At 37.2% G+C, this 16,159-nt stretch overlaps 1 protein-coding gene across 3 annotated transcripts in view; it reads right to left on the reverse strand.

The window, feature by feature from the left end:
- PTPN2 (protein tyrosine phosphatase non-receptor type 2) overlaps positions 1–16,159 on the reverse strand; it is an 82,969-nt gene that overhangs the window by 33,025 nt on the left and 33,785 nt on the right. For 2 of the 3 annotated variants that reach the window (XM_045527810.1, XM_045527809.1), the window contains exons 3-5: positions 9,941–10,041; positions 5,756–5,854; positions 1,579–1,713 (exon numbers count right to left, since the gene is read on the reverse strand). In XM_045527810.1, coding sequence (XP_045383766.1) covers positions 1,579–1,713; positions 5,756–5,854; positions 9,941–10,041 — 335 coding nt within the window. Of the gene's footprint in view, positions 1–1,578; positions 1,714–5,755; positions 5,855–9,458; positions 9,582–9,940; positions 10,042–16,159 lie in introns of those variants that run through there. The other variant, XM_045527811.1, reaches the window with a different exon arrangement.

Consider the following 16,159-nt stretch of genomic DNA (forward strand, 5'->3'; position numbering starts at 1 on the left):
ATATTTAGGCTGCCCACATAAAAGGAAGACTGTGGGTCTAATGATGTGAAAATGCTTTGCAACCTGATAAAATATGAAAATCATTCTGTTTTTATTATTTGAAGTATAATCAATTCTCAATTAGGATTATTTCAAAAACAGAGAAACACATTTTACCCTTCATCTAAATAAATTTTAATGCCATAAGCAGATCAGTCACCTGGAATAAATACCCAGAAAAGATGATTCAGAGAACTGTAAGAAGCTTGTGGAAATACAGTTCTGTTTCTGGGAATAAGTACAAACCAGTATCAAACTGTTATTGACGTATCTCAATGCAGTACATGACATATGTAAATGGGACAGTAGGAACAAATACACTAGTGGGAATATATAAATAAATCTAGGCATTATAATTCCTAACCTTGAGCCTCTTCAGGTGACCCAAAAGATCACATAATAAGCTATTTATATCATGGGAAGCTGGACAAAAGGAAAATCAGAACCTGGGCCATAAGCACATAGCATGCACCCATGCTTTCTCTATGCAGTAAAAACAGACAGTTGTTCCAGGAGATCAACTGTAAAAAGGCATTTTCCACACATCTGAAAAGTGTGTGTGTGTGTGTGTGTGTGTGTATACATATCTCCCTTCTCCTTAAAGCCTTTTTGTGTTGTTAGTGAGTGCATGTTAATCACTTAATTCACTTAATGGCTAACTAAAACAGTATTCACTTTATAAACTAGATACATTTCTGAAGTCATATTTGGCCAAACATTTTCCTATCTTCTAGACATCCCAGTTGCTATTAGCCTCTCAGAATTACTCTGTTTTCATATTTTCTAGCTTATTCTAATTATAACACAAAGAAAGCAAAAGAGGTGAGTGGGAAAAGGGGGAGAAATGCCTTGATTACTAGCCTAGCAACAGCAGGTTCATAACCTACCTGAACCAAGGACCAATTCATAGATTTCTGGGGGGAAAATCCAAGTAAATGTTCTTAAGACCATATACTACATTTATTTCACTATTTTTCCAACTCAATAAGGACAAATTTCTGTGTTGTGAATGACTTAACAATAGTAAGTTCTTTTCATGACTATTTCACTATTCTCAACAGTAATAAGTACCATGAGGTATTTATTGGTTACTGGGCATCTATTCTGCATTAGGTGCTTTGCATATACATCTTCATTTGGTCTCTGTGACAGCCCCAGAAGGGAGGTATGAAAACCTCTATTTTAGCTCATGGAGACTGAGGAACAAATCCAAAGCACGTATCTATTAAGTGCAGAGCTGGGATTTAAACCTAGGTTTGCCTGATTTGAAAGCCCTCCTCTTAATCTCTAACTATTTTTAATAATTAATTTTCAATCCCCAAATATCAACCTCAATTTTGAAATTCTTAGTTACCAGGCTTTCTTGAGAGTCCTCAGAGAGCTACTACATACAGAACATAATCTGAAAACAATGATTATGACTAGATACTATTATGGATATTATCCAAATGTATGTGCTGTATCAAACTTCAAATCTAATAATGAAGAATTCTTAAACTGTCATATAAAGTCAAAAATTTTGGGCAAGAAAAGTCTTACATTGATATTTTCTAATTGTAGTAGATGTACTGTATAATATGACTTCACATCTTCTGACAAGAGCTTCACACTGAATCCTGTTTCTTTAAACAGCATCTCTCGGTCATCTGTTGGCCAGTACTGTGCACATTTAACCTAAATTTTAAAATATGTATTTTTTTTTAGTTTATAGACATTATGAAACCATAAAAAGTTGAAAAATACAAACAAACCACACACATATTTGCTATATTTTTTTCAACTACCCAAACCTAAGAACAGTCACCACTATATTCAACGTTTAATATATTTTAAAAGGATTGACATTTTATAAAATAGCTTTGTAAAATGTTCCTATAACTTATAAACTAAACAAGCCATAAATAGATATTCATAAAATAAAAATAAATTTATTATTTAAAGCATAACCTATACTTTAAACATCACATGGCATTCACTTTGTTTCTAAAAGTATGAAATTCTTGCAAGAATCTTATCTTCAAACAGTATTGAAAAAGCTTTATTTTATAAATACCTATAAATCTGCTACTAAGTACTCCATCTAGAAATAACATTGTATATTTACTTACTCAAGTTAAATCAGGGGACAGAATTAGAATATAAGCCCCCTTTATCTAGAGTTGTTAACACTTGGCAGAACTACTGAAACAGAATTCAAATTTGTGGCAATAAAAGCATCTTCCCAAAGCCAAATTATGAAGCCAGCAGATTGAGGCAAGGTGAAAAAGAGTCACTACAAAAAAAATCCTTTAAAAATGGCCATTACTGTTTTTCCAAGTCACAAAAAGCTATAAGTAAACAATTAAAATGCCTCCAAAACCAATAACTAATGAATACTATGAGCTAATACTTCAAAAGGTACCAAAGGACATTTTAAAAATGATATAAGATAGTAAGAGAGTATAAATAAGAATTGGAACAACTCACAAACAAGGCAATGGAAGATAGAAAAGAATTACAAATAACAGAACACATCATTTCAGAAAGGAGGAGTAAACTAGAAGGAAAAGAGGAATGAATAAACACAACAGATAATGTCTTAAGAAGAAAAGGAAGAAATTTTTGAAGTAAAAAAGAACTGAAGAGAGAGAGAAATAGGTTTAGAGATAATATGACAAATATAAAAGATACGCAAAGAAAATCCAACGTATGTATAATGGGAAGACCAAAAGAAGAACACCAAAGCAAACAAGGCACACAACAAAGACTAAGAACTATAATTCAATAAATATTTCTTTAAAAAAAGAAAAAGTCGAGCCAGGTATGATGGCTCACACACGTGATCCCAGCACTTTGGGAGGCCAAAGTGGGAGGATCACTAGAGGTCAGGAATTCAGGATCAGCCTGAACACCACAGTGAGACCTGTCTCTACAAAAAAATGTTTTAAAAATTAGCTGTGCATGGTGGCACGTGCCTATAGTTGTAGGTATTTGGGAAGCTGAGGCAGGATGATCCTTTGAGCCCAGGAGTTTGAGGTTACAGTGAGCTATAATGACACCACTGCCCTCTAGCCCGGACAACAGAATGAAACCTTGTCTAAAAAAAAAAAAAAAAGAGAAGAAAAAGAAAAATGCTTAAAAAAAAACCAAAAAAAGTTATTTCATATAGGAAAAGCAGTTTTCAAAATAGAGATGATTCCCTAGTGTCTTCAACAGGTGACCAATTAGGGGTATTTTTTGGTGAGGAGTGGCAGGAAGGGTTGATTACTATGGATTTAAAACATATTTGATTCATTTTACTCCTTTACAGTTATTCTTACTATTGGTCAAATTAGCTGGGCTAATTTTGGTATTTCGAAACCAAATATCAAAAGAGCATGTCATGCAGCTGCAAAAAACTGACCCAGAATGACCAACCACTAAAGACAAATTTTGGTAAAGTTAATGATACTTGAAGGAAGAGGAAAAAAAATCCTTTGGATAATGTAGGTAACAAGAACAAGAGACTTACAAAGGAAAAAAAATAAGATGTCCATTTGACTGTGATAGAATGCCAGAAGGAAATGGAGTAATATATTTAAGTTGCTCTAAAAAAAGACATGTGAGCCAAAGATTTTATATCCTGCCAAACTGACTTTCAAGTAGTAAGACAGCAGATAAACCATCACTGACATGTAAGAAACCAAAGAGTCCTTCCTTAGGATCCACTAGAAAATGAGCTTTAGTCAGAAGTATTGGACAGACATCAACAAAGACTAGTGATGAATATTAAATACATATTTACATGTAAAACTAACTTAAAAGGAGATGTAAAGGAGAAGCTATAGTTTGTTATATCCTCTGACAATGTAAGTAAAGTACAGTAACAATAAAAAAAAAACTTACACACCAGGAAGAAAATGAAAAAAATACATATATATTAAAAAACTTTAAATCATTTTCAATAATTATTTTGGTGGTAGAGTTGATATCGTTATTATGACTATGTTTTGTGTGTCATCTGGGATGAAGCACTTGAGTCATTAGTAAGATATTCTACATCCCTGAGGTCCCTGAGAACCAGGATTTTTGGTATGGAAAAAGGAAGCAGCAGATACATGATAGAATGGGTTAAGCCAACCTCTACAGTTCCAAATTTGAACTGGAAATATCAGTAAGAACTCTTGAGGTATATTATCTTAACACGTATTTTTTCCTTAGCTCTCTCCACTGAAAAGCCCTAAAAACAATGACCAACTCAGTGGCAATAAATATCCCTATTTTTGTTGCGATCTTGAAATATCATTACCCATTAAAAGAAACCGAGGCTTCCTAGAGAAATGGCTGATTCCAGGTCTGGGGCAGCAAGAGTTTAAGATGAGCCTGCAATATTAGTCATTCCAGATAGCAAGGAAGCTACTAAAGGTCTGTGTTCAAAGGACTCAGGACCCAACACGAAGAGATGCCTGCTAGCCAATGAAGGAATGATTTCACCAACAGTAAAAATAACTGTAAAGGAGTGAAATGAATCAAATATGTTTAAATCCATAGTAATCAACCCCTCCTGCCACTCCTCACTAAAAAATACCCCTAACTGGTCACTTGTTGAGGACACTAGGGAATCAACTCAACTTTGAAAACTGCTTTTCCTATATAAACATGGTCAACTAACTAGAATGGGAAATTTCTTTTTATAGAAGTATTCCAACAAAAACTGAAGAAGGAAAGATAGAATATCACCATTTGTAACCCCTAATGAATTAAGGAGCTTAAGCACTGACCAATAACAGCTGCTAATATCATAAAAAGAAAGATAATGAGACATTATGGGTCTCTTGATGAAGAACATACCACCACCCATGAAGTAATCATCCCCAAAATAATGAAATCTGAATCTTATTAAGCATCCAGATCTAATCCCATAAACAGGATTTCTAAATTCTGGTAGTAGTCTTATCTTATTAATACAGTAATTATACTCCCAAATGAAAGGGATAAAACTTGCAAATCATCAAGTTTGCAATGCTGCTCAAACTGACAATGTCACCATCACTTCATTTTTAAGTGATACTGTAGATCACGAAAAACTACCATAAATGACTATGCTGACACTGTTGGAAATTCTGGTATATCAGTGCCACTAGATCAGAACATTTTCACCATCACTGAAAACAGTAACTATTTAGAAAAAAGAATTGGGAATCTGAAGAAGAACCACAGATCTTAAACCTAGAAGAGGACCTTATTGACAATAATGTCTAATTTGCTCGCTTGAGACATAAAGGGATCTTTTAAAGCTGCAGAAGCTAAAAGACTTATCCAAAGGTATACCTCTAACTGGCACTGTGTAATTACATTCTAACTTAAAATTTCAATAAATTTATACTTGCACATATTTATTATCTCATGACCTCTGAGCCAACTATAATTTATAAAGATGAAAAAAAGATTGTTTTAACCATTTTGAAAATATCCAAATTTGCTTAGGGATTCCAAAGATTTGTGTATCACTACTTGTCAGTATTTGTTTGATTATATTTATATCTTAAAGACTCATGGTCTGCAACTGTTATATAAATATTTAAGGCAAGAAACGAAAAGGCTACATTAATTTTTCTGGTCCGAAACACACTGACCACTAGCCTTTAGCAATTAAAAGCCAAAAATAAGGAATAAATATTCCAAAAAAGTATGAAAGTCTTTATAAGTTAATGATCACATACAGTGTACTAGACTGTAAATATTAACTATTACTCACCGATTCCTTCTCCACAATGCGGTTTAGCATGACAACTGCTTTGGTCTTTTGCTGCCAAACCATGAGCCAGAAGTGGCAGCACGTGTTAGGAAGTGGACCCTGTGAGAACAGAGCAGAGAGTAGATGAGGGAAGGGGACAAGAACGAGCAAGGCCCCAGGGAAAGCCTCTCCAAGTCTGCTTCTGGGATGCTAAAAGACAGGCTTAGGAGAAGTAAACCAAGACTTTTAAATTACTTGAATTCAAAAATAGGTCTGTAAAAAAAAACAACAAAAAACAAAAAAACAGGGCGGTGGGGGGCGGGCGCCGAAAAACAAAAAAACAAAAACAAAAATAGGTCTGTACTAGTTAGAATTTTTGGTTATAAATGATCAAAACTGACCTTTATTTAATTAGGCAAAAAAGGAATTGTTTTAAGATATCAGGTGGCTTTCAGAGTTGGGAGCTGGAGAACCAGGCTTGGGTAGGAACCAAGAGTTAAGCACAGACAAGAGTCGGTCCCAAAGAGTCAACTTGGGACACTGCTCCTGATACTGGCACTACTATCATCTTTCTTTTTTTGGCACTGCCATAGGAAGGTGGCTGGAGTATTCATGCTTACTATAAGCAAAGCAGAGTCAAAAACCATGAGTGGGAGTATCTAACAGGTCATATTCTAGCTGTAAAGAAGGTAGGCAAAGGAAATTTGTGTCCCCTTCATCTTGTATAGCAGAAAATAGGCTCTGCCTCCCATGGATCATGGAAGATCCACGGCAAGAGAGAGTCTGTGCTGTTACTGGCCAGTCAACTATAAAAAGATTTTCCAGAAAAAGCAGAAATCATGAAAGTATCTGAACCCCTAGAAACTGTTAAATCTACAAAAGCACCATATGTGCAATCTCAAGGGCAGAGTTAAAGGGGTGATAGTCCACATTACAATAATGCCATGGGGAAAGCAAATCATCTATCTTATGATAGCATAGAGAAAAAGAAAACACAATGAAAAGTTCATGTCCAAATTGTAACTAATTTCAAATGAGTGAACAGTAAAATGAAGTTTTATTGTACCTAAAATAAGTCTAAACATGAATCCAACTCATAGGGCAGTGTGGTAGAATGGTGAGTTAAGGGCAGTCAGGACACTGGGGGCCAGGGCTTCCAAGAGCTTCAGCCCCACGTGCAACAAGGGATTCAAGTGGTTCTAGAACATAGACTAAACACATGTTTAGGGCAGATGTACTCCTTGGTATGTAACAGATGCTCAATATATATTATTACTTCAGTGAACAAACTCTACGGTTAGGTTGTAAAAATGCTAGAAATCTACTGAGAATCATGAGAAGATTGCAATCTAATGTTTGAAGACAGTTTTCCACACTCAACGTATTTAGCTATTGTTTCATCTACTTCAAAAACAAAACATACGGCCGGGCGCGGTGGCTCACGCCTGTAATCCTAGCACTCTGGGAGGCCGAGGCGGGTGGATTGCTCGAGGTCAGGAGTTCGAGACCAGCCTGAGCAAGAGCGAGACCCCGTCTCTACTAAAAAAATAGAAAGAAATGATATGGCCAACTAAAAATATATATAGAAAAAATTAGCCGGGCATGGTGGCGCATGCCTGTAGTCCCAGCTACTCGGGAGGCTGAGGCAGTAGGATTGCTTAAGCCGAGGAGTCTGAGGTTGCTGTGAGCTAGGCTGACGCCACGGCACTCATTCTAGCCTGGGCAACAAAGCGAGACTCTGTCTCAAAAAGAAACAAACAAAAAAAAAAAACAAAACATACATTCTAAAAGTAAAAAGCGATGAGAAAATACCCAGTAAAATGAATGCCCTTTTCTTTAATCTAAAAAATATGGATGTAGCAATTCACCAGTCAGGTCACTCCTTAGTATGTACACACATACCCCAAATCCATTAGTGGTTCTAAAGACTAAATAATAAATAGGAAAACAGTTGCTATAGTACAAAGAACACAGGTTTTTCTTTTTCTTTTTTGGAGACAGGGACTTACTCTTTTTTTTTTTTTTTTTTTGAGACGGCACAGTTTACTGCAGCCTCAAACTCCTAGGCTCAATGGATCTTCCTGTCTCAGCCTCCTGAGTAGCTGGACCTATAGGCATGTACCACCACACCTCGCTAATTTTTAAATTTTTTGTAAAGAAAAGGTCTCACTATGTTGCTCAGGCTGGTCTTGAATTCCTAGGCTCAAGCAGTTTTCCCACCTCAGCTTCCCAAAATGCTAGGATTACAGGCATTGAGCCACCACACCTGGCATAGAATATAGGCTTTTTTTTAAAAAAACAACCAGAGGGACAGGACAGGGATTTATTTCTCAGCTCTTCCACTTAATAGTAATGCTATCAATTTTCTTCATCTGTAAAATGGATATAATATACTACGGAGCAGATTTTTTAAAAAACTAATACATAAAACTCTGAGGAAAAGGCAATTAAAATAATAAGTAACTAAAGACAATCAGAAAAGCTCAGGTAATAAACATTTAGCATCTCCAATTTCTCTGTCCTTTGAAACACTTCGAGTACTCACTCTGTTCCAAACAACATGCCAGGTACAAGGGCAAAAGCAAAACTGAGTCTTACCCTCAAAGAGCTTGCAAAGTTGGCAAGAAGTAGTACTTGTACGACTAATGAACACATCAAGTGCTACAAGAGTAAGGATAAACCACCAGGTCTTGCGGAAGGACACTACAACAGAGCCTTAAAAAAAAGAAGAGAGTCCTGATGCAAAGAGGGCACGGAGAAGGATGGGAGGGAGGCAGGGTCCGTTCCAGGCACTCCAAGCATACGGCAAGGTGTGTGAAAATTTATGCGTACATTTGGGAGAAGACGAATACATTAGTGAGGTGCAAGTGGGAGTATGCACTAGGAAACTACACCTGTACAGGAGGGACAGTGGCAAGGAGAGACCTTAAAAAGCTGCTACATCAGTGCAAGTGATATTTAAGAGAGCTCTGAAAAGGGGCAGGGGCAGCAGAAAATGGGAAAGGACTTGGCAGATGATGAGGACAGGAAGGGAGCTGGCCTGGTAAAAAAGGATATGGAATGTGCAGAATTTGAGATCTAGGTGAAAACATCTAGTACAGCCCTGGAAAATACAGGGGGGAATTCAGGAGAGAAGAAAAAGCTGGAGACAGGCTATTGAGTTCTTACACTCTAAATGAATAGGACTCCCTCAGGACACACAAAAATGGTTCAACAGGGACAAGAGGTTTAAAAACAATCACTAGAGTATTAGCCAGGCATTTTCTTTATCATAACGGGATGTAAGATCTTTTATAAAAGGATTACTGTTACCATTATTACTACAACTAATAGCACATGGAGGGCCTACCATAGTACCCAGGCACTATAGGCACAACATCTTCCTATAGATGACTGACAGATACATAGATAGATAGACAGATTGACTGATTGATTAGGTAGATAGGTAGATTATACATACATAGGCTTGGGAAGTTAAGTAACTTGTCCAAGGTCACACAGCAATCACAGGTAGTAGAATAGAATGATCAAGGGCAGGAACCATGGAGTCTATGTGGCTTCGAATTTTGGTTTCATCTTACTTGTTGTATAACCTTAAGTTATTTAATGTCTCTGGGTCTCTTTAGATTCCTCATGTATAAAATAAGAGTAGTAATATTTACCACAGAGGGTTGCCCTGAGGTTTAAATTATACAAAGCATGTATAATAGAGAACAATGCTTACCACCTGGCCTTGGGGCACCTGGTCTCAGCATCCTCCCCAACCCTGAAGATGGCCAGACAGCATGCAAGGCATGGCACTCTGTGAAAGTATGTGTCAGAGGGGTAGAGAAGTGCTGTCAAGGGCCTCTGATGATGCTCCAAGGTATGGAAAGAGAAAGGGAAGAAGCTAAGACAGCATTAACAGAAGCTTGTGTCAAGCATAAAGCAGGAAGAGGATTTGCCTGCAAAGAACTGGCCTCCTAAACCACTTCATAAAATTTTTCCTTCACAGAATGTATAACATTAAAAATAACTTGACTTTTACCCTAAATATTCAAAGCTTCAAAACTTTATAATGTCTATAATTCATTATATATCACCAGAAAAAACTGAAATAACATTTCATTTCCAAAAGAAATCAAGATATACTTTTAGCTTTGTTTTAAAGCAGAACCACCAAAAAAACTTCATTTTCAGGCATCTGCTTGATATTATACTACTTGCCTGTGTTAAGACGTAACTCCTTTGTGCCACTTCTATGTCAACTAAGCTGGCATTAATATAATCATTTTCGGTATTTTGCAGTTTAACACGACTGTGATCATCTGAAAATAGAAAATGACAAACTGTAACTGTCATTTCAAATTTATCATTTCTTTTTTCTTAATATGAATGTTCTAGGTATTCATAAAAGGATAGGAGAAATAAAACAAAAATAAATTAGCACCATAGGGGAGCTGAGACACATTCTAACTTATTCCCTGTTTTTTTTAGGAAGCATAAAAACGGAATCTTGTTTATTACTGTGGTGCTGGAAGGGAAGTGCTTCTTCTTCTTCTTCTTTTGTTTTTTTTTTTGTTAATTTAGTCCATCAGTAAGCTGCAAAGGGAAGTACTTCTGTTTGTAGTACATTAGCTATTATAATGTGAAAAACTGACCAGAGTGAAATACAGTAAAATGAATAAAGTACTTACCTTCCTAGAAGTAAAAAGATCATTTAGATTCTTGGTGCCTAAAAATTGGTCTACCTTAAAAAGATAACTGGCCTCAAAGAGATGAGACTACATTTCCAGGTAATTATGTTTCAGTTTCTTTATTTCTCAATAGATACACATTCAACTACATTTACATAATTTTTAGCCCTTAACTATGTTTAGGTTAAGTGCTGAAAATATTTAAAGACAGTTGGAATATTCAAACTGTATTCTTTAAAAGACCACTGAAGATAACCTCATTAATTAGATTGTGTTAACAGTTTAGATATATTTCTAGTTTTTAAAAGTAAAAATCTCAGAGATTTAGAATTTATGCTAATTTAAATATGTGAAATACAATACTTGATCTCATACATTTAGATGAGGAAGAAAGAGAAACATGTAACAAGGAGAAAACCTAGTGGGTAACCACAGAATTCACTGAGAATCCTAAATGCACAACTCTTGGAAGCATATTACTGAATTATAAACTGAAAACATGACGTTTGACGTTTAACTCTGGAGAATACATTCTATTATAAGTTGTTCCCCTCAAGGAAATCTATACTAAATATTCACTCTCTCTTTGCTTTTAAACTAAAAAAACTGTTTATATTGTCTCCATATGAAAGAAAATGTTAAATGGTTTCAGTTTCACACATCAATTTATCTGAGATGTTTCTGCTGGACCGAACCCAAGACCTCTGTAAATATTACATGTCATTTGGCAACAGGAAAACTAAGATCTTGTTATAGTAAATCACACATACTAGTGTTCTCGGAAAGATGATGTCAACAAGCACTTTTTTTTAAACAGTCACTTTTTTTTTTAACAGTTTAATCACCCTTTAACTGTTATATTATGTGAAATAGTAAAAAGGTCAGCAACCTAATTAACAAAGACCATATATCCTTAGATAAAAGAATAATGCATGCTTTTAGAATGCTATACAAGCCTTAAAATTAAAGTTCCACTAAAATATCACACGAAAGGAATGTATTTCCTCATGTTGTAATCACAGAAAGAACACAAACCCAAATGCTACTCATATCTATTGCACAACTGAAAACAGACATTTGTCCAATGTGCAATAAGAATCCATAAAAACTAGGAAGGTTTGTCTCACAGGCGCTGGAAATCTGGTTACCCTGCACGGTGCCACCGCAGACCACTGCACAGCGATGGAGGAAATAAGCCTGGAAAAAGACCTTCAGCAGTTCAGTCTTAAGAATATTTGATATCCTGCCCTCAGGACTTTGAACTAGAATACACTGTCATTTTCTTTCCATTCTTAAAATCTACACCAGGTGTTCCCCCAACACAGTAATCACACACCAGCATGAAAGCATAGATCTATCCCTTGGAGCCAGCGTGGAGGAGGTGCTACCTGAAAGGCACCTGGAGCCTTGCAGGGCCCAGTCCCAGGCAGTGGCCTTGCTTCCCATCTAACATTAATTTATACGGAGTCAGCAAAAGCAAAGGAAAGCTGTGAATTTACTCAGGAAAAAAAATTTTTTTTAATTTTGCTAACAGATAATACTAAAAGAGGAAGTTGATACTTGGGAAAACTCTATGGCTATTTAGAACTGGCTACAAATGTTGGTTGAACCTATATTTTCTTCTCAGGACTGATTAAAAACAAAACTCTTAAATACACACTTTCCTCTCTAAACATTTATTTTAATTCTTCTGTTCTATTAAGAAGATTAATAAAAAATTAAAAGTATAGGTATAACATTTTTATTCAGAAGAGACTGTAGAGAAAAAACAAGAGTGTTTCTGGTGTTAACTAAAACACATCACCTTAAATATCTAAAAAGATTGCAAATATGTTTCAGGAAGTGAAACTATCAAAGCCTTTTTTATGAGAAACTGTGACCTTAAAATTTATATCCTTTGGCGAAGGATAACAAAGAAGGGCACTGTCTCTTCTTCAATCAAGATTCACTTAAAGTAGAGTTTAGTGTCTAGTGAGCCCAGACACCAGCCCCCTCACAACCCAAGTCACAGGTCTCCTCTCCCTGCCCTGTTACTATTAGCCCAAAATCTGTGAACTGATCCTTGCAAACCAAACTTTTAACTTCTGAATTTTAAAAACCCAGAAAAATACATGCTCTTTCTTCTTCCATAGGAACTTCTGGAATGAGATCATCAAAATGACAGTGTCCCATAACCCTTAGGCTATACGGGTTAAATCCCAAAGCCCAAGTACTTTACCATCATTTTAAGTCTACGGTTATCTCCCCCTTTCCTATCTTTTAAAAGAATTCTGTAAAGGGAGAAAAATGAAGACAGTTCAAACTATATAGTATGAGATACCACAAAAGCAACCAAACCACAATTCCACAGGAAATCTTATTTCTCAACCTATAATAACGCCAGCAGCAAACGATCAAGAACAGATACTTTTTTCTATAGGGATCATCTGTTCTTAATTCTTGTCACTGAGTGAATGCAGAAATGCAATACCCACATAGAACTGTGGTTTATAACTTGGATAAAAAGTAAGCCAACTTCTGATGAACAGTCCCTTCACCTCCTACCCTCAAACTGTGTTTTCTGAGAAACAGTTCAATCTCTCAAGAAATGACTAGCTGTGGCCTCAGCTGACAACACAGATTAGCTTCCTCTTTCAATACTGTCATAATAAGCTTTTTTTCTTTAAACTCCACAGGTTTCACCAAATTTATCATTATTATAAAGGTACCTCCTTTTGGAAAGTTTTGCAGGTCAAACAGGAAGGAGGATTCACATCCATCATAACTATCCTCAAAAGGTTACACCATGTCAAAGCTAAAGAAAACTTACCAACCAGGCCAGGAGAAGACCAATTCTATTGGTACAACATTAACAGCTGACTTTCCCTCTTAGATTTTCCTATTTTTCAACCAGGGGTAATCAGTAAGTTTTCAAACACTGATGTCCATACCTATATGGCACTTTTCTGCCAAGAACTCAAAGCCTTTTTTTTTTTATAGATATGTCAACTATCTTCAACCCTACAAGTAAAATAGCTGAAGAACAAATATTATGAATTTTCTTCATAAATTGAGCAATGAGCCAAAAGCAAAGCTTAACTAAAATCCAAGTCACAGTAAACACTACCATATTAATGGAGAAGAAACACAAACCTTGGTATACATTTCTATTGTTTGTTCTGTAAAGAAAGTTCTATTATATTTCATGAAAGGTTTCTCATTGACCACATAATCAACTAGAACCACTATGTAGGATTATTTAGTGCCTGCGATGTGTCAGGCCTGTATGACATCTTACTTGGGTTCTCTCTCCTAAATCTTCACAACCCTGTAAAGTAGACATTATCACACCCATTTTATTGTCACTCAGGGAATTAAAGTCATCAGTATACGATAACACACTAGGGAAGCTCAAAATAGGAATGTAAGTTAGGTTTGTGTGATTTAAGAAACTATATATTTCTACATTACACTATCTCTAATACATCCAAGTTGGTGCCTTTACCATCCTTTCCATAAACCCTGAATTCTACCCAGCACTGCCTCTCACACCTCACCTCAGGTGTGATTTCCCCCTCATCTCTCACACAAATCCCACTTCTGTGATGATCCAGCCTGTGACAGATCTTCTCTAAACAGCCTCTCTCATGGAACCCTCTCTGTGACAATCTGGTCTGTTTCTGACATTTAATGCCTTCAGCACTCATATAATTTCTTGTCAACAAACATATAAGAGCCAGGCAACAGAGCCACAGAGATAAGACATTACTTGTTTGAAGCTTTTTTAAAAGGAAAACAATTCTATGAAGTAGCGACTGCAAGTACTGTGCTTTACTGCAGTAAAGACTGTGGAAAGCAGCCTGACCAGCTGGTGCCTGCAAGGGCCTAGAGGGAGGAGAGGCTCTGCTACACAGGCCAGGAAGGAAGGGGAATTCTAGCAGAAGGAACACCCATAAAAGGGAATGGCCTATCAGGAAGGAGTGGTAAATTCAGAATGGCCAAAAAGCTTAGCAGATGAGGGAGAGGTCGCAAGACGTGTCGAGAGCAGGTCCTTGTGGGCTGTGCAACAGGCACAGGCACTGGACAGGACCCCAGTGAAGTTCTCTAAAGGACTGGTACGAGCACATATGATTTTCAAGAAAATAACTCCCAGCAGCACAGAAGATGGACTGGAACAAGGAAGAAGGCAATTTCACACACTGATACACTGAAGGTTTAATCAAGAGGTGATGAGAGCCAGGCATGGTGGCTCATGCCTGTAATCCTAGCACTCTGGGAGGCCGAGGCGGGAGGATCGCTTGAGGTCTGGAGTTCGAGACCAGCCTGAGCAAGAGTGAGACCCCCCCTCTCTACTAAAAAAAAAAAAAAAAATAGAAAAAATTAGCCGGGTGTGGTGGTTTGGCCCTGTAACCCCAGCTGCTTGGAAGGCTGAGGCAGGATCACTTGAGCCCAGGAATTTGAGGCTGCAGTGAGCTAGGCTGATGCCACTGCACTCTAGCCAGGGTGACAGAGCAAGACTCTTCCTCAAAAAAAAAAAAAAAAAAAAAAAAGAGGTGACCAGGGCTGAGCCAAGTAGTTTCAGTGGGAATGGAGAGAGTTCTACTAATCAAGTATTTCAAAGGTACACATGCACCATCACAGCCTTGCTAATAAAGCATATATTGTTTTGGAAACATCTTTTCCAAAAAATAGGTTGACTGTTCTTGAAGTCTTCAGTCTCTTTCAATCCATCATAATTTCAAGTTCTTAAACTTGACAGGACAACATTACTGATTAAATCCTAATTCCACACATCTCCAAACTGAAAAAGCCCCAACCTGTTGCTGAGAGTCCCTGAAATGCAAAAAATGCCCAGGAAAATATCTTTACAAAATAGGTAAACTTCACTAACGTGGTTTGGAAAATGGACAGTTTTCTTCTTGTATTCTTGTATAAAATAAGATATACCAATCTTCACTTCAAATAGCAAAATCAGTAAGTCTCTCACCATGTTCTTTGTGGGCACCTCAGCTACTGAGGCACTAGCGCCCTGTGATGGTGAGTGCTTCCGGGTCTGTTTTCTTGTAAGATGCGATGGCTGGACTGGAGCCGTCCTTCTCGATTATTTTCACCAATAGATTCTCCTTAATACATGGATATTAAAAGTACAAAATTCCTTGATAATTCCTATTTTATTTTAAAAATCTACAGGAATTTCAAAGTTCTATTTCATCATGTATCTGTATTTTAAGATATAAACAACCACATCCTCACCACAATTCTGAGTACAACTGGTGGTCCTGGAAGCAGGGCCATGTTTCCCGTGACACAGTACTCTCCCTGCACACATCTGCTGCTCCCCTGCTCCAGCGTGAGTGCTCCAGGCCAGAGCTCCCCACAGGAGAGCAGTGGCTCACATCAGGGGCCTGTCAAAAGGCTACTGTTAGGCAAGATGCCAACCAGCTCAGCTCAGTGGAGGGCAGCGCCAGCACCCAGGCCTCCAGCCAGGAGCAGGCTTCCTATCAGAGGTAAGCTCGTTGCAATTAGAGACCCTGTCGGGTTCACCACGGAGCCCTACTCCTAGCAGTGTGCTGCCCAGGACTCAGTTCAAGAAGGCCATCAAATTCAGAAGCAAGGAAAGACACTGGTACAATCCTCAGACCTTATTCCAATTTCCCAGTTTTACACGCATTCATTTGTCTAAGTGTGTGCAGTTCTACTTTATCATGTGTGGATTCATGCAACCATCACCACAATCAAGACAATTCCATTATCACAAAGGTCCTGTGCT

This window comes from Lemur catta, chromosome 16 (genome assembly GCF_020740605.2).
Source record: "Lemur catta isolate mLemCat1 chromosome 16, mLemCat1.pri, whole genome shotgun sequence".
NCBI classification, from domain to species: Eukaryota; Metazoa; Chordata; class Mammalia; order Primates; family Lemuridae; genus Lemur; species Lemur catta.